This window comes from Molossus molossus, unplaced genomic scaffold (assembly GCF_014108415.1).
Source record: "Molossus molossus isolate mMolMol1 unplaced genomic scaffold, mMolMol1.p scaffold_m16_p_5, whole genome shotgun sequence".
Taxonomy (NCBI): domain Eukaryota; kingdom Metazoa; phylum Chordata; class Mammalia; order Chiroptera; family Molossidae; genus Molossus; species Molossus molossus.
This window is the reverse complement of record NW_023425388.1, coordinates 107,854,218-107,873,301: the sequence shown is the minus strand read 5'-3', so window position 1 is coordinate 107,873,301 and position 19,084 is coordinate 107,854,218. Positions and strand designations below refer to the sequence as shown.

General features: G+C 46.5%; 1 protein-coding gene across 1 annotated transcript in view; it reads left to right on the top strand.

The window, feature by feature from the left end:
- PCOLCE2 (procollagen C-endopeptidase enhancer 2) overlaps nucleotides 1–19,084 on the top strand; it is a 59,982-nt gene that overhangs the window by 15,546 nt on the left and 25,352 nt on the right. The window contains exon 3 of the mRNA XM_036243105.1: nucleotides 16,125–16,380. Coding sequence (XP_036098998.1) covers nucleotides 16,125–16,380 — 256 coding nt within the window. The remainder of the gene's footprint in view (nucleotides 1–16,124; nucleotides 16,381–19,084) is intronic.

The window sequence follows — 19,084 nt, the reverse complement described above, 5'->3', positions numbered from 1 at the left end:
GGTGCCTACAAGAGTGGGGCGCCGGGTTGGCCCTAGAGACTGCGGGGATTGGAAAGCCACACCCAGACAGGGCTGGAGGGGCGAGAAGGTGCTGCGAGGCAGGGGATGAGCACCAATGGCCGGTGGCGGGGTTCACGATGGGGGGTTGTACCTGTGGCTTTAGCCCGTGACTACAACAACAGGCGCCGGAGACTCATCCCGACTGACTAGGAATGTGGTGCAGCTCCCAGGACTTTCTAAAGTTGGCATGGTGGTCAGACCTGCCTTGTAAGGGTGACGTGAGGATTGAATGAGGTAGTGGTGAAGGCCCTCGGCACAGTGCCGGTGCAGCCAGAACTCAACAAATGCTGCTAGTGAGGCCTCGTTTACCTCTCTTCCAGGCTATAATAAGGCATAGACGTGTGGTGTTTGTGTAGAACTTGTCTGCAAGCCAACACATTTCAAGCTGATGGTAATCCCTTTAGGACATGGCTAGTTCCCGTTAGAAATACCCACTCCTTCTCACTCTGTCCTGTCCTCATTTAAAATATGATTTCACAGGACGTTGTCCACAGAAGTGCTTCCAAACCCTCCCGGCTCCTCTTTGAGCCATGGCCCCTTGGCCAGCCACCTCCCGCGCCAGCACTGACTGAGGCTGCCCCCAACTTTGGAACAGGTATGTTTAGAAGGAAAGAAACGGCAAATACTTTTCTGTCTTTAGAGATGGAATTTAATTTATCTGTGTCCTTAATTCATCTTTGAAACCCTAAATCGCCAGAGCAGTCCCCTCTAGTTATATCAGTTAAGTAGTGAATTTACTCATTTATTCCAATAAGGACACCCGTGATCCATGGACTAGAGTATATAGTTTCTGGAACCAGACTGCCTGGGCTCAGTTACCAGCTCCACTCCTGTGACAGTGAATCTGACACCCCAATAACTGCACCACCTGGTGTTCACACCTTTTTCTTTTACTACCAAACGCTGAATCTGGGCTGGCCCTGTGAGACCAAGGGAACGGGGCGGAAATGACGTGATTTCTGGAGCTAGCACCTAAGAAGCGTTACAGCTTTCGCCTGTCCCTGCAAACACGCACTCTGGGGGAAGCTAGCTGCATGTGCGACCGCCCTGCTGTGCGGGGGCCTGACAGCCACCAAGCCCAGGCAGCCTCCCGCTGCTACGTCTTCCCGATGAGGGCCCAGACGTGTGAGCGGAAGTCATCTTGGAGGATCAGTTAAGCCTGCAGGCTACTTAAGCCCCAGCTGATGAATGGTAGTAATTACATGAGAGAATTTAAGCAAGAACCACTGAGCTGAGACCCCTGAACCCACAGAAGCACAAGAAAAAAGAATACATTGTTGTTTAAAGCCATTACATTTGGGGGTGGTTTGTTATGCAGCAGTAGATACCAGAACACTTACTGGCTGTTTGACCTTGAGTTTGTCAGTTAACCTCTCTGTGCCCCAGTTTCCTCAACTATAAAATGTGGGTAATAACACTCCCTGTTTCATCGAATCATTTGGGGCACTAAAAATTATTGCATGTGTAGTATTAAGAACAGTGCCTGGCATATGGTAAATACTAAAAAAATAAGTATTATTCATTCATGAAATGTTTATTGAATACTGTGTTTACTACGTGTCTGGCCCTGTTTTATATTCTAGGAACAGGACAGTGAAGGTCTTTGCACTGATGGTATTTACACTCTAGAGGTGAAGAGTCACTAAAACAGATCACAGAGGGGTAGGTTGGGAATAAGTACCATGAAGACTATAAAACAAGGTGAGGTAATGGAGATTGACACCGATGATGTCACATCTGAGCTGGACCGTGGGTGATGCGAATACCTCCCTGATGCTGGCTCTGGGCGAGGTGTGAGTCCCCACTGCCCTGTGCGCAGACGCCGTGGCTCGCGGTGTTAAGCGAGCTCTCGGAGGCTTCTGGCCATTGTTTGTGGACTATGAGAGGCCTTCTGGATGTTTAGGAGTGGGAAGGCCTCGCTCGTGGATTAGAGATAGTTCCTGTGCAGGGGGGGGAGGTAGGTTTGCTTGGTGCCCTTGCCTGTATATGTTTGATTTATTTGGGTTTTGACTTTTGAGAGGTGCTTTGGGGATGTGGGAAGGGGAGAAGCTGAAGGGCCTGCTTTGTGAGTAGTGTTTCCTTGGGTCCCAGGGTGATGCAGACATGGGAGGAAGCTGTTTTCATCATCCTCACGCACAACCCTGCAACGTCGAGAGGGCAGAACCTTAGGAGAGTCAGGAGGTAGCAGCCTTGAACAGGTTCCTCTTGGTGGGCCAGTTCAGGAAACTTGGAGGGCACACCCATCAGTAGGAACATTTCACTTATCCATTCATCTGTTTCTGGACACTTGGGTCGCTTCTACCTCTTGGCTGTTTTAAATAATGCTGCTGCGAACATTGGTGTGCAGTGTCCATGCACCTGGGGGTGGGATTGCTGGGTCACGTGACCTTCTAGGTTTGGCTTTCTGAGGAGCTACCAGCCTGTTTTCTGGAGTAAGAGGGAGAAGACGTGGCGAGCCCTGGGGAGCCGGACTGCTCCGTGCGCCTGCACAAGTGTCCCTCGGAGATGCTCCACAACAACCAGGGTTTTAGGGGATCCGGCGTAGGCATCAGGCCGGAAGGACCTCGAGTGATTGTTCATTAGTGATTACAACTGAGCGTGTATTGTTCGGCGTTCCACAGGCCAGGCAGCTACTCCAGGAGATGTACAATATACTTTTTTACCATTATAGTTGTGAGTTAGAATTTGAATGACTCTGTTTTATTATTCCCCATATATCTTATAGGTATATTTATTTATCTCTACAAATCCTAGCTATACAAATACAGGGTGGGGCAAAAGTAGATTTACAGTTGTTTGTGTGGAAAACACTACAATAATTAGTAAATAATGCAAGAACTCTGTTTCATGTATTCCCAACTGTAGACCTACTTTTGCCCACTCTGTGTTGTTTCATTACTCTCCATAAATCTTAGCTATATACATCTGAAAGTAATGAAGCTATATTTCTTAAAATAGAAACAAATCATAGGAGTATCAAGTCAGGAAAGGAAGACCACTCAGCCTCCCTGTCTGCCCCTGTCCTGCAGTGCAGAGTGGCCGTCGGGCTCTCTGTGTCCCACAGCGTCCGGGGAGTATCTTGGCTGCAGTGCCGATCGCTGAGTGTGTACTAATGTCTCCTCCACTAAACGGAAAGCTCTGAGCACAAGAACCTTGTTATAGGTGTCCATTCTCCAGTAGCTAACATGTTTACACATGCAGTAGTAGTTGAGTGAAAGAAAGAATGTAAAAAAGAATGAATGAATACACAAACTAATGAATAGGGCAATTACTCCACCATCTACCACTAGGCAGCATGCTCAGAAGCTATACATTTCTGCAGAAAAATATCGGTTTATTGCCAAAGAGCTCCGGAGAAGGAGACTTAGTCTGTAAAATGTTGTAGCCTGTAAATGCTGCAGTCGGAAGAGATGTTGCCGTCCCTGTCCTCCCCTCAGTCTCCAGTTGTGTTCTGTGTGTGCTGTTTGCCCCCACCCCCGGGTCTGTGCAGCATCAGCCACTTTGGGGCTGTACTGGGTGACACCAGTCAGTCAGCATAGCAACAGCAGTGACGTGAGCACAGCAGCTCCCGTTTGGGTCTAGCGTCCGTTTCTCAATACTGCTTCCAGCCCGGAGAGCGTTGCAGGCGCCCCACGGAGGAAGCTCTGCGGTGCTCCACGCTGCCGCCCGGTGCTCCACGCTGCCGCCCACGCGCACCGAGGCGCGGGTGCAGGGCACCTCTCTGCAGCTGGACGGTGCTGCGCATTCATGCTGGCGTTGAAAGCAACTGACTTTATGGATTGGCACTTGCAAACAGTTAAACAGGCAATAGAGCAGCAATATAAACTGAGAGTAAATTATGTTAGTTAATAACTTTAGGAAAAATATTAATTTTTTTTACAACCAACAGATGTTTATAAAATCTTACCCTTTGTGACAGCATGGATGGACCTGGAGAGCATATGATAAGTGAAATAGCCAGTCAGAGGAAGACAAATGCCATATGATCTCACTCATATGTGGACTCTAATGAACAAACTGAACTAACAGGCAAAATAGAGACAGACTCATAGATAGAGAGCAGGCGGACAGCTGTTGAGGGTGTAGGGCATGGTAAAAAAGAAAAAAAAAGTCCTGGCTGGTTGCTCAGTGGTTAGAGTGTCCACCCGCGGACTGACGGGTCTCATATTCGATTCCCAGTCAAGGACGCATATCTGGGTTGTGGGTTCAATCCTCCGCCCTGGTTGGGGTCGTGTAGGAAGCAGCCAATCAGTGTGTCTCTCTCACATTGATGTGTGTCTCTCTCTCCCTCCCTTCCACTCTATCTAAAATCAATTGAAAAGTATCCTCAGGTGAAGATCAACAACAAAAGAAAAAAGAAAACTCATGGGCATGGTTTTTCTGGTGATTGCTGGGGGTTGAAGGGAAGGAGAGGTGGAGGGAGGGGGAGGGGGATAAATGGCGATGGAAGGAGACTTGACTTGGGTGGTGAACACACAGTACAGTGTACAGATGATGTTGTAGAATTGTGCACCTGAAACCTGTGTAATTTTGTTAACCAGTGTCACCCCAATAAAGTCAATAAAAAGGAGAATATGAAGAACTTGGAAAAAAAAAAGTAAGTAATATGAGGTTGAATGATACCGATTAGATTAGATTATAGTTCTAACATTTGTAGACATTTTGTTTGGTGAACTAGCATGATCACAATAAGTATTACATTTAAGTTTTAGGTAATTCATTTTATTTAAGGCCATAAATCTTTTGGGAAAAACACCCCATAGTTTTGGGGGGGATTCTTCACATATTGTGAGGATGAATTAACAGTAAATTTGCCATCCTGTCGATGATGTGACTTGGCTCTGGCTGAATAGTGGGTTTTCCGCTGACGCCAGACCTATCCTGAGTGAGTGTGAGCACGCGGGTGCGGAAAGGGCGTGGTGACTTGTGTCGCAACAAGAGGCAGGTTTTCCCCACTGGTGTTACTTGGTGAATGGTGGTGAAGACAGAAAGTGCAGCACCCGTTGTGGCTGCAGAAGGAGGAGCTGCTACAGGAAGCCCTGGCATTATTTTCCTGGACTTGTGCAACAGATGTTTACTGAGCACCTAGCGTGCACCGTTAGGCACGTGGGATACAGCAGTGAATCAGGCAGACAGACTCTTGCCCGTGTGCTGGGAACAACAACACAAATGGTGAGCCGGGGAAAGGCAGTGGGAGCTGAGGTCAGACAGGGACGAGGAGGCAGACCCTGGAAAGCCTGTACACCGATGTGTGCTACAGTGGAACAGAGAGAATGCAGGATGCAGAAGAAAACTTCAAAAATAATCATTATCCTCAGAGAGATAAGAAAAGATCATGCACATAAAATACAAATAGGATGCTAAAAGGCAATAAGATAAGAAAACACTCTTGGAAATTAATGACGTGATATAGGAACAAATTAATAGAAAGGCTGGGAGCTGAACTTGAAGAAGACACTCAAAAAGTAGAACGGGAGAAGAGATAAAATATTTAAGAGCAAAGATGAGAAAATTAGAGGATATATCGAGGAAGTCTTGATCTGACTATGGAGAGTTCTAGAAACAGAGAAGGAAAAGAATTATCACAGAAATAATACTCAGTACAATCAATGGAAAAAGACAAACACCAAGGTGCTTCTTTGTTCAAAATCCAACAAGCCTCTGAAGGGGGAAACTCACACTGAAGAGGAAAAGAACATCAGCCTGTTGGAAGCTAGAAGGCTGTGGACAATGCCTTTACAAATGTGATGGCAGCCCTGGCCGGTTGCTCTCAGTGGTTAGAGCTTCAGCCCACGGACCAGAGTGTAAGGTTGGATTCCGGTCAAGGGCACGCACCTCAGTTGTGGTTTGGTCCCCGGCCCTGGTCAGGGTCATGTGGGACGTAACCTTTCTCTCTCTTTTTCTCTCTCTCTCCCTCCCAATCTGTCTAAAGATAAATGAAAAAATATCCTCCGGTGAGGATTTAAAAAAATGAAAAATGTGATGGCAATTATTTTAAGGCTGCGATTCTGTACCTTGCCAACTGACAGACAAATGTGAGCACAGAATAAAGACATTTTTAGATATACAAGATCTTAACTTTTTACCTCTGCACACCCTTTGTAATAAAACTACAAAAGGATGAGCTCCAGCAAAACGAGGGAATAAAGCAAGCGAGACAAAGGATCAAGGGGCCCTGGGGGTTCTGAGTTGGTGGGGAAGCAAGAGCCCGCCTGGGGAGTAGCAGTGTGGACAGACAGGCAGGAAGCAGGGTGGAGGGCCCCCGAATGGAGTGCTAGGGTCCTCGAGGGTTTTTAGAGACAGGTGCATAGAAAACTAAGACAACTTAAGGAACATGCAACCATTAGCCCTAGGAAAAACAAAACAATGTACCAACAAATGTAACAACTTAGCTCAGTAGAGAGTAATATGTATGTGGTCATGGCCATGGAAATCCTGAATACTGATACAACCAGAATTTTGATGGAAGGATAGGGGGCGATAATAGTAAGCAAAGAGATGAAATGTTCAAGTGATAAATCAAGAAGTAGCAGCACAGAGCATGTTACCAAGAAACAAGGAGGCAAATTGCAAACAAAACAGTCGAAAGAATAAAACTGGTTGCCTCTCAGAGGAGGGTGTCCTGGCCTGGGCGGAGGGCAGGGGCAGTTACTCTCCAGACAGCCGGGCGGTGCTATTTCAGATAATAAACTACAGACATCTCTTTTTTTGATATAAGAATTCGGTTTAGAAACAATTTGAGTTCTCTTATAGCAACCTTACACTACCATGTCAACCTGTTTCTTCGGAACACTGGCTGATCACATTTGCATTTGTTCTGTTTTAAATGTGTTTATTACTTTACTGTGATTTCGCTCATCCCAGAAGGGAAGGGCTTTTTGTTTCATTCCTAAAACAATATAATTTCGTGTTTCTGAGCCAACACAGATTTCCCAGATGAAATTACAGATTACGAAAGTGTTTTCTTGAAAATGTCATTCCGGATTTTTTTCTTAGGTCATTACATATCCATCAGCTCCAGCCTATGAGAACTTTCCAAAAGTCCCACTGGTGTCGTTAAGAAGAAAATGTGATGCTGTGTGACAAAAAGGCCCCAGCCAGCTAGCAGAAGGTGTCCCCTGGCTTTGGTGTCTGTCTCCCTCCAGCCTTGCAGGCAGACATGTGTACAGGTGGCCCTTTCTCCAAGAATCTCCACCAATCTTGTTTATCCTGTGCTCTGTTAACTTATGTTGACAATTTCCCAAGAACTGAACGGATATCCAAACATGATGTCAGGAGTTGATTGCATGTTTTGAAGGTGAGAAGAAATGGGCTAGCTTTAATTTCCATGACCTGTCTGCGGTCTTCAGTCATGACACACAAGTTAGAAAAGGAAATGAATATCTTTACTTTTAAAAAATTATAACCCTGTATATGCAGACTGAGAGAGTATAACAAAGCCAAGTACTTGGGACGTGCATTTTTACAAACATGGGTGCCCTGTCCGTGTGGCCCCGACCTGTCTGGGGGTCACGGTAGTGGTGCTAGAGGTTCTCGTCACACTGAGATTGTCTACTTTTTGGTGGCCGCATCACACTCCTGATTCATGTAAAACATAAGCTCCAAAAACAGTGAAGTTCTCTCTGCAGTTGCCTGTGAAGAGCCGCGGGGTGAGGATTACTGCTGGATGTCACTGTCCACGTGTCCATCGGGGTAACTGGCACAGAATGCAAAACCCACCCCGAATGCGAGCGGCCACATCCGCGGCGGGTGCAGTTGGTGGCCGTCGGGACAGGTCCTCTTCGAGCAGCAGCCCCTGTAGCTCTGTTGTCCCCTGGGACCTTCTTGGTTCCTCCACTGAGTCCCACCCCGCGAGCACAAAGACAGCCCCAGAGGACTGCACGATGGCCTGAGGGGGACATCCCTCCCCCTACAGTCTGCTGAGCAAGACTTAGTCTCGCGGCCCCGCCTAACTGAGAGGGAGGCTGGGTAAGGTCGGCTTCCTGTGTGCCCAGGGAGGAGGAAACTGCGTGGGTGAGCGGTTCCCCCCTCTGCTGCAGTCCGGCCGTGGACAACACGGGCGGTGTTTCCCGTGGGAGTCAGGAGACCTGGGCTCTGCCATGGACCTGCCAGGTGGCTTTAGGAAAGTCATTGTAACCCCTCTGAGCGGTTCCTTCCTTCCCACCGGGTGTCATACGGTTTGCCTGGTCCTGTGAGAGTGTTCACATGTATATGTGAATAAGATGTATGTGCTTGGGAGTGTTCACATGTATATGTGAATATAGATGTATGTGCTTGCAATTGGGGTTGTGACCTGCACTCATTTTGTAAATATGGATCCCAGTGATTTATTCAATAACTACTTTTGGACTCCTGTAATAGTCAGGTATTGGACAAGCTATGGACAAACTCTAGTCTCTGGAGCTTATGTTCAGGTGGAGAGACAGGTGATAAATAATCTCTGGAGGAATAACATAGTCATGTGACCTAAGGCAGCAGAAGGGCTCAGGACAGGCCTCTCTGGAAAGGTGACACTTGAGCTGAGGTAGAAGCAGATGTGATGTGAAGCAGACCGTGGATGTCAGGGAGCAGAGTGTGCCAAGCAGAGGGGCCAGACTGTGCAAAGGCCCTGCGGTGGAAAACCAGCTTGGAGGGTTTCTTGATCAGCCAGATTGTTGTATGAGATGAGAGGATGAGGATTGAGAGATGGTCAGGGGCCAGATAATGCAGGACCTGAATCTCTCTGTGCCTCAGTTTCCTCGCCTACAAACTAAAACTGGGCTAATACCATGGACTTCATAAGGTTGCTTGTAAGGAGTAAAATGAAGCAATACATGTAAAGTGCTTATGAAAATACCTGGCACCTGATATACCCTACCCAAGTGTGTGACTGTGAGTGAGAACTTTATTCCAGGTGTAATGGGACAGTCGGACAATTTTTGGTAGGCCATATAACCCAATCTCCACTGGGGTCCCTGGGCTGGGCTTGAGGTGGTTGGAGGTCCCCCCCCTCCTTCCAGACTTCGAGGGTACAGAGGAGGTTTTTTGGGGGGGTTGCAATCTCCAAATAACAACAACATAAACAACACTTTCTACCCTGACTGGTTTGGCTCAGCAGTTAGAGCATTGGCCCAAGGACCAAGGAGTCTCGGGTTTGATTCCTGGATAAGGGCATGTACCGCGGTTGCAGGTTCGATCCCCAGTCCCAGTTGGGGTCATGCGGGAGGCAACCAGTGATGTGTCTCTTTCATATTGATATTTCTCTCTCTCTTTCTCTCCCTTCCTCCCTCCCGCTCTATCTAAAAATCAATGGGAAAATATCCTCGGATGAGGATTAAAAAACAAATGAACAAACAAAAACACACAACTTCAAAACATCACATTATTTCCACTAATCAAAATGTTTTATTTTCCAAGCTTTTATAAGATTCCCTTTTTAAGAAGAGGAATATTTAAATACACGTGAATAAGACCTTGTAACTTTCGGATTTACCCCCCTCTTGAAATATAGCCAAATATGTACTTATGCAGACATTTTCCTGGGTTCTGTTTGGGGTGTGTGTGAGGTGAATCTGCCACACCTCTTGAACTTTATCTAAGTAAAATGTGCCCTGCATTTGAGAACACACTCAGTTTTCCAAACATCTCTTTGTGGAAGAGGGAAATCTTAGAAGGTTAAAACAATGGCTCAAAAACAATCAGATAGGCTGTAGAAACATCTTTGCGCTCAAGTTAGTAAATGATGTGTTAGGGAGAAGTGCAGACACTGTCATTTCGGCAGAAGTCTCCTCCGTACGTAGAAGCTGGCCTCATATTTGCATTGTGCTCCCAGCATCCTGAAAACACAAACCACCAGCCTAAAACGCAGTTCCCTGTTCATTCCCTGGCAGCAGCTCCTGCGTCGGCATCAAGAGACTTGGCATGTTAGCCTGTGACAATAAGGACATCCCAGGGCCTGAGGGTGAGCTGAGGTTACTGTTGCATGATTAGGCTTTGGCTCAGGCAGGACTCAGCTGTTGATAAAACAAAACAAAGCAAAAAAATTACAAAACACACACAAACATGAACATAAAATTGTTTTTCTACAAGCGGATAATGACTCCCCTGTCTGTATAATCTCACAAAACAGTAGCTTTGTCTAATTGCTACCAAGAAGCTTCTTAATTTAGTTTCTGTATCAAGGGTTAGCATTTACAGGCGATTTGGAATATAAAGTGTCTCGAAAGATGTTTATCTTCCATTTGGTAAGGAAGGAGGGGCCTCCCGAGCTCTGCTGTCGGGGCTCAGAGCTGTTAGAACCCAAGCGGCGGGGCCCCAGGAGGTGCCTCGACCGGATTGGCCGAGGCCGCTTTCCCACTTGGCTCCTGAGGGTCCCTGTGGCGGTGCTGCGGGCCATTCTGAGACCGTGCGCGTCCCGAGCACCCGAGCTGGGTGCGGAGGTGACCAAGGCGCGGGATCCTTGCCTCCCAGACCTGCCGTGCGTGGGTGGGGCCTCCCGTGCTCAGAGCTGCGGGCCAGGCTGCCCACCTGGTCAAGCCCGTCCCCTGACGGGGTGCGGGGAACCTGGGAAGGCCTCCAGGAACGGGTGACGTTGAAACAGACCCCGAGCGTGCAGAAGTGGGAAGTGTTCTCGGGAGAAGTAGCTTGTGAAGGAAGGCCCTGGGTGTTTTTGTTTTTATTTTTATTTCTCCCCTTCCCTTCCTCCTCACCCAGAAAATTCAGGGATGCTCAGGTTGTAGAGCGATATGTATAGCATTGTCCCATTTTCATTACTTGTTAAAGTAGACACAAAAATAGCTGTGGTTGGTTTGGCTCAGCGGTTAGAACTTCGGCCTTCAGTCCAGAGAGACCCGGGTTCGGTTCTCGCTAAAGGCATGTACCTGGGTTGAAGTTTGTCCCTGGCCCTGGTTGGGTCATGTGGGAGGCAGCCACTCGATGTGTCCCCTTCACGTCTATGTTTTTCTCTCTTCTTCTTTCTCCCTCCTACTCTATATGAACAAAAAACGGGGGGGGGGGGGATGTCCTGGGGTAAGGCTAAAAATAATAATAATAAAGTAGACACAAAAACACGATATACTTTGCATAGATACATATGCAAGTATATAAAAGCATTGTTGTTCTTTTTTCTCAGCCAAGTATTTTTTTTTTTTTTTTTAGAGAAAGAGAGAAACATTGATCCATTGCCTCTTGTGTGCACCCTGTCTGGGGATCAAACCCACAACCTTTAGGTGCAGGAGACACTGCTCCAACCAACTGAGCCACCTGCATGTCCTGGCCAGGACATGTATGTGAAAGTGTTCTGAATTGATAAGGAAGAATACACCCTAAATTTGTGACAGTGGTTGCTTCTGAGAAAGGGGGGAGAAAGGGGGCCCAGAACGAGGACAAAGAAAACCTGATTTTATCTTAAAGTTTTTATTTATTTGATTAAAGGAGACTTTAAAAATATGTTGACAAAATGTTAACAAGAATCAATTCTTGATGGGCAGTGCCCAGTGCTTGTTATATTGCCCTGTATTTTCAAAATATTCTTTTTTTTTTGTTCAGGTGGGGGGTGGGGGAGAGGAACAGAGAGAGAGAAACATCGATGTGAAAGGGACACATCGAGTGGCTGCCACCCACACAACCAACCAGGGCCGGGGACAAACTGCAACCGAGGTACGTGCCCTTAGCGGGAACCGAACCCGGGTCTCTCAGGACCGCAGGCCGACACTCTAACCGCTGAGCCAAACCGGCCAGGGCTCAAAATATTCTTAACAAAAAAAATCCAGATATAGACCATAGATTCTTCAAGTGGAAATGTCAACTTCGGGGAACATGCTTTCCAGAGGCCTTCAGGGTGACTGTGCAGGGACTCAGCAATGTCGGCACCCACGGCCTCAGGCGAGGTCGGTCACTCACAGTGTCACAGTGAGCACGCTCGCTGTAGTGTGCATCTCGCTTGCTAGACAGTTTCTCTTTGGCCTTCAGTGCATGATGGCATTTGTCTCTGGTTACAGCAGGCCCACACCTGGTACAGCTCTCCTCTGCACCAGACCCGAAACCTCACCTACTAACCTGCATGTTTCCTTCAGAAGAGTTGGTGCTGGGCTTGTTGGGATCATCGTGTGTTCACAATTGCAACAGTGTAACCCAGTTTCTGTTGTGAACAGATTGTTTCATTCTCAGAGAAGCTTCAACTTTTCATTGCAGTGGGACCAAGTGAAGAACTTTTGAGAAGGAATGATTTATCCCAGTGGGGATGAGAATCCAGGGCCAGTATCCAGGTGAACAGCAAGGGCTATAGGAATGAGTCAACAGAATTTTCTTAGAGTTAAGAACTGAGAACTTAGCGATGAAACAAGACTGTGCCACCGATGGCCCTCCTGGTTGCAGTCATCTAAAGACCTCAGGAAAGTCCTTATAACGTGCGGCTCCTGGCTCACTGTCACCGTCTTTAACATTCTTCCTTGTCTAACTCATAGTCACTTCATTATCTACGTGGATGATCCTTTTGAGTCTTTAGCCTCCTCTCCTCCACGGAGCTTGTTCTCCATCATTCCCCAGCCTCCACTCCCATCATCATCATCCTTCCTCCACCACAGTCTAGGCTGTTACTGTCCTCACTCCACTGCATCCTGATTTCTGTCCTTTCCCAGCCTGAATTCATTTTACAGCCATCCCCCTGCCTACACCAACTCTCCTGGCCCTCTGTCCTTCCATAGTTCTTACTTAGCAAACACCCCTCCCTTCTGGCCCCCACCTTACCGCTGCTTAAGCCCAGCTCTCTGCCTGCTCTGCACCCCGCCCAGGGAGCTGGTGTTGCATGGCAGCCCTGCTGGATTTCCCTAGTCCATTTACACACCTTCTCTGGTCTCCAGTCCCCAAAGCTGTCCTCACAGCCCCTCTTGCTGCTGCTGACCTTGTTTTCTATCTCACTAAGAAAAGAAAAGCAATCAGAGAAGTTTCACGTGCTCTCCCAGCCTCACCTGCACACAGCGCCTTCCCTCCGCTCGCTGGCGAGTCGTCCTTGCTCCAGCCCAAGGGCGTCTCCTCCACCTGGGCCTGAGATCACATCTCCCCATGCTTGCTCCATGGCGTCTCTCCAGCGATTCTCCCTCCCTCCCACCTCATCAGTTTGCCCTCACTGCAGAATTACTCCCGCTGGATGCAAAATGCCTGAATGAGCCCATTGTAAAATCCTGTCTTCATCTCACAACCCCTTCCAGTAACCCCATGTTACTGTTTATCCTTCCAGCAAAACTCCTAGAAGGGTTGGTCTGTATTGTCACCAGTTCCTCTCTCTCATCTTCTCTCTGATCCTTCTCTTGTCAGGCTTTGTCCCTACTGCTCCACAAAAACAGCTTCATCAGAGTAACTGTTGGCCTCTGGTTGCTAAACCCGGCGATCATTTCTCAGTCCTCACCTTCCTTTTCCCTCGGCTGGCCAGTCCTTCCTCCTGGGCACGCGCTCCCCACGTGCTTCTAGGCTCCGTCCTCTGGTTGCCTTCTACTTGGCGACTGGTGTGCGCCTCCCCTGGAAGGCCCGAGGACGCAGGGGTGCCTCAGGGCTCTGTCCTTGGGCCTCATACCCCTTTGTCTACACTCATCTCGGTGGAGAGTCTCATAGCTTTGAACCCTTCATAATGTTACCAATACATTTATACCAAAAGTCATTATTCATGCAAGGACAATCCGAATTAAATTAATTCAGCTCAAAATGTTTTCCTTGGCTGGGAATTTTTCAGTGATTCATAGAGAGCTTGCTTATATTTAAGGTTACAGATGGTATCACATTTTTCACAATTTTCTGATCATGGGATAAAATAGAGATTGCATATAACAAAACAAAACAAAAAATAAGGAAGTTCTATAACAGATATCTGAGGGAGAATGTTTAAAAATTGTATTGCTTTTTCTGCTATCAGTTTCTTAGACTGTGGCTTTGGAACTTCTGATATTTGCACCATTAAGCTCTTAGCAGTTTCCTCAAATAATTAAAAATCGATCTGCCTTATGATCCAGCGATTCCATTTGGGGGGATTTATTTAAAGAAATCCAGAACACTAATTTGGAAAAATATATGCACTCCTATGTTCATAGCAGCACTATCTACAATAGCCAAGATTTGGAAGCAGCTCAAGTGCCCATCAGTAGACAAGTGGATCAAAAATCAGTGGTACATGTATACAATGGAATATTACTCGGCCATGAAAAAGAATGAACTCTTACCATTTGCAACAATATGGATGGACCTAGAGGGTATTATGCTACGTGCAAAAATCACTCAGAGAAAGATAAACACCATATGACTTCACTGATATGTGAAATCTAAAGAAAAAATAAACAAATAAAACTGAAACACACTCATAGACACAGAGAACTGGTTGTTGCTGGGGGCAGGGACTGGGTGAAAGAGGTGAAGGGCTTAAGTACAAATAGGTAGTTTAAGAATAGTCACAGGCAAATATCACATGATTTCACTTATTTGTGGAATATAATGAACATAACAGTCGAGGAACAGGGTAGACCCAGAGACATGGAAGTAGGGTACAGACTGACAACCCTCAGAAGAGGCGGGGGAGATAAACCACAGAACTTATATGCATGTAGGCGTAACTGATGGACATGGACAACAAAGCTGGGGATGGGGTGGGGAGGACGGGGAGGAGGGTATCAATGGGGAAAAAGGAGAAACATCTGTAACAAAAATAATTAAAAAAGAAGAGTCACAGGGATGTAAAGTACAGCATAGAGAATATGGTCAATCATATTGTAATAACTGTATGGTGCCTGCTGGGGCACTGGAAATACAGGGGGACACTCTGTAGAGTATATATGCTTGTCTAACCGTGTGCCGTGCCCCTGAAACTAATACAAAGTAAAACTGAAAGAAAAAGAGATAAGCTCCTAGCAACTAGAATGCAGCCATGGCGAGGCCAAGGTACTCCCCTTCTTATGACCACCCCGTTATGTTTCTGTGTTATTGTGAGAGGCACACAAAGGCAGAGGGCGCTGGCCCACGTCCTTGTATCGTAAAGCAAACGTATGGCACTGACCTCACCAGCTTGGGGAAGCCGTGCTACGTCTAAGCATCTGCTGGCTCTGGAGTCTGGTTAACTGAATGAATGGGACCCAACCAGTGTTGCTTGTTGGTTGTGTGCGTGTGTGCGTGCGTGCGTGTGTGTGTGTGTGTTTTAATCACTGACCTATGTCATCTGTAAGTTTTTACAGAATGAAATTTCTATGCTATTCTGTGGGGACCTCATCTAGTTGAAAAGGTGAAATAAATCTGACTGAGATTTTATGACTAAACTGCTTTGATGAAGAAGCTAAAAGATGGTGTGAACTGGGAAAGAAATGTGGCTTTTGTGAGAATTCTGCCCAGTTAGTTTGCAGCCGTTTTTCCCCTTCCTGTTCAGGAAGGGCGGGAAGCATCGTAAGAATTACATGGGGATAATTATGGTGAAGAAATTTTATGAGAAGGCGAAAACGCATCTTTTTCGTCAGTGCATGTTTCAAGAATACCTGGTACATAAAGTTCGCACATAGGACACAAGCAGACACTCAGGGACTTTGAGACGAGAACATCAACTGTTACTAAGCTAACGTGATCAGTGTGCATAGGTGATCTGGGTTTTTCCGGACCCAAAGTGAACCATCTCTCAATTAGCTGCACAATTACCAAATAATCCCCCTGTTTGTAACTTGTTTGAAATGTTCTACGGATCGAGATGGTCCCGTCGCATTATCTGTGAGATACGACATTTCAGATGTTCCCTCTCCAAGGAGTGTCCTGGGTGCCTTGCTGTCTTAGCGTATCAAACGCGTGAGCAACGACTTCACTTGATAAGACTGGTCCAGTATTCTGACGCTTTGTTGAGATAAATTCCCTGGGAATAACACTGTGTGTCCCAGAGAGTGGTGGAAGGTGATGAAGATGTAAATATTTACATTTATATTTATTTCTGGCTTAGTTCAGGTTTGAGGGAAGAAAAGCAGCATCTTGGGTATTTCAGGTGCATCTGCTCACTAATAATTGACTGAGTGTGAGGGCCTCAGACGTTGTTTTCATGACAGTTTTCCAACTGGCCTTTCTCTCGGCAGGTTCCCAAGGGGAAAGTAGTCGTTCTCAACTTCCGATTCATAGACCTGGAGAGCGACAACCTGTGCCGCTATGACTTTGTGGACGTGTACAACGGCCACGGCAATGGCCAGCGCATCGGGCGCTTCTGCGGCACGTTCCGGCCGGGGGCGCTCGTGTCCAGTGGCAACAAGATGATGGTGCAGATGATTTCCGACGCCAACACCGCCGGGAATGGCTTCATGGCCACGTTCGCCGCCGCCGCGCCCGATGAAAGAGGTACTGTTTCCACGCCATGGGGTAACAGCGGTGAGGATGCTCACCGCCGTCGAAGGCCTACCGTGTGCCAGGCCTGCTGGGCACTTCCATGTATTTACGCCTTTGATTTAAAGTTGAGAGAATGTCTTCTTAAACAGAGAGCTAATAAATGCCACCAAACCACCCAGAGACCATAACAAATCAGTCCGTTTTTAAAAAGTCCATGTATATTCTTTTACAAATTCAAATATAGACATTTATGGAGTAAAAATGTGAAGTCTGCATACATGTATCCACATACAGACATAGAAACATCCCCCTTCACCCGACTGTGGTTCCCTCTTAGCAAAGCCACGGCTGGCGGGTCTCACACCTTTCTCTGTGTGTGTGTGTGTGTGTGTGTACATATATATAACTTTGCAGTAACTTTTCTGGTTGTTGTTAATCCTCACCTGAGGATATTTTTCCATTGACTTTTTTTTTGGAGAGAGTGGAAGGAGGAGAGAGAGAGAGAGAGAAACATTGATGTGAAAGAGACACATCAATTGGTTGGCTTCTGCATGACCCCGACCAGGGCTGGGGATCGAACCTGCAACCCAGGTACATGCCCTTGACCAGGAATTGAACCTATGACCCTTTGGTCAGCAGGTCAGTGCCCTAACCACTGAGCCAAACCAGCCAGGGCTGCAATATCTTACTAAAAATGGAAGTGAGATCATGCATTCATATTGTTTCACAAGTTTCTCTCTCTTTGTTTAATCCTCACTCGAGGATACTTTTTCCATTTTTATCTTCAGATAGAGTAGAGAGAAATATTGAAGTGGGAGAGACACATTGATTGGTTGCCTCCTGCACAACCCTGACCTGGGCCGGGGACCGAAGCGCACTGCGGTACGTGCCCTTGGCTGGAATTGAACCCGCAACTCTCTGGTTCATGGGCCGATGCTCTAAGCCAAACCAGCCAGGGCAACAACTATCTCTTTTCATTTAACACTGTGTGTTGGGATACTTTCATATCAGTACATGTGAGCTCCCAAAACAGAAACCTCTACCTTTTTTTTTTTTTATCCTTACCCGAAGACATTTTTCCATTTTTTGTTCAGATAGAGCGAGAGGGAGAGAGAGGAAGAGAGAGAGAAACATCGATGTGAAGGGACACATCGAGTGGCTGCCACCCGCACGACCAACCAGGGCCGGGGACAAACTGCAACCAAGGTACGTGCCCTTAGCGGAAACTGAACCCGGATCTCTCTGGACCGCAGGCCGATGCTCCAACTGCTGAGCCAAACCAGCCAGGACCAGAAACCTCTACCTTGAAAGATAACGACTGAGGCCAAGAGCTGTTCTGTTTGCAGCCTTTTGCCTGAGGGCACTCCCTAATTTGCTCTTTGCCTTTAACTGAATGTATTGGGGTGACATCGGTTAATAGGATCATGTGGGTTTCAGGTGTAGATTTCTGATACATGATCTATGTATCACACTGTGTGCCCATCACCCAAACCATCTTCCGTCTCCATATATGAGGCCCCCTTCACCCCCCAACCCCCTTCCCTCTGGCAACCACCACACTGCTGTCTGTGTCCACGAGTTTCAGTTTTATGTCCCACGTATAAGTGAAGTCATATGGTTCTTAGCTCTATCTGCCTGACTTATTTCACTCAGCATGATATTCTCAAGGTCCACCCATGTTGGGCAGTATTTCATCTTTTCTTATGGTTGAGTAGTATTCCTTAGGATATATGTACCACATCTTCTTTATGAGTCCTCTATCACGGGACACTTTGGTTGTCTCTAGGTCTTGGTCACCCTGAATAATGCTGCAATGGGTGCACATACCTTTGCAAATATACCTTTTCCATTTTGCAGGGTGTATGCCCAAGAGAGGGATTGCTGGGCCTTATGGTAACTCTATTCTTAATTTTTTGAGGAATTGCCAGACTGTTTTCTTTAGTGACTGTACCAGTCTATGTTCCCACCAGCAGTGAATGAGGGTTCCTTTTTCTCCACAACGTCTCCAACACCTGTTATTACTTGTCTTGTTGATAACAGCCATTCTAACAGGTGTGAGGTGGTATCTCATTGTAGTTTTGGTTTGTGTTTCCCTAATAGTTAGTGAGGTTGAACATCTTTTCATATATCTGTTGGCTTTTTGTATGTCTTCTTGGGAGAGGTGTCTGTTCAGGTCCTTTGCCCATTTTTTAATTGGGTTGTTTGTTTTGTGTTGAGTTTTATGAGTTCTTAATATATTTTGGATATTAAACCTTTGTCAGAGCTATTGTTTGCAAATATCACTTCCCATTCATTTGGCTGCCTCTTTGTTTTATTGTCGGTTTCTTCTGTGGTGCAGAAGCTTTTTCCCACTGATTTATTTTTGCCTTTACTTCCTTTGCCTTTGGAGTCAAGTTTATAAAATGTTCTCTGTGACCAAGGTCCATAAGTTTAGTATGCTTTCTTCCATGTAATTTATTGTTTCAGATCTTACATGTGGGTCTTTGATCTATTTTGAATTAACTTTTGTACATGGGCACAAACCGTAATCTAATTTCATTGTTTTGCATGTAGCTTTCCAATATTCCCAGCACCATTTATTGAAGAGGTTTATTTTACTCCATTGTGTGTTTCTGGCCCCTTTGCTGAAAATTATCTGCCCATACAACATGTGGTTTTATATCTGGGCTCTCAATTCTGTTCCATTGATCTGTATGTCTGTTTTCCTGCAAATGTC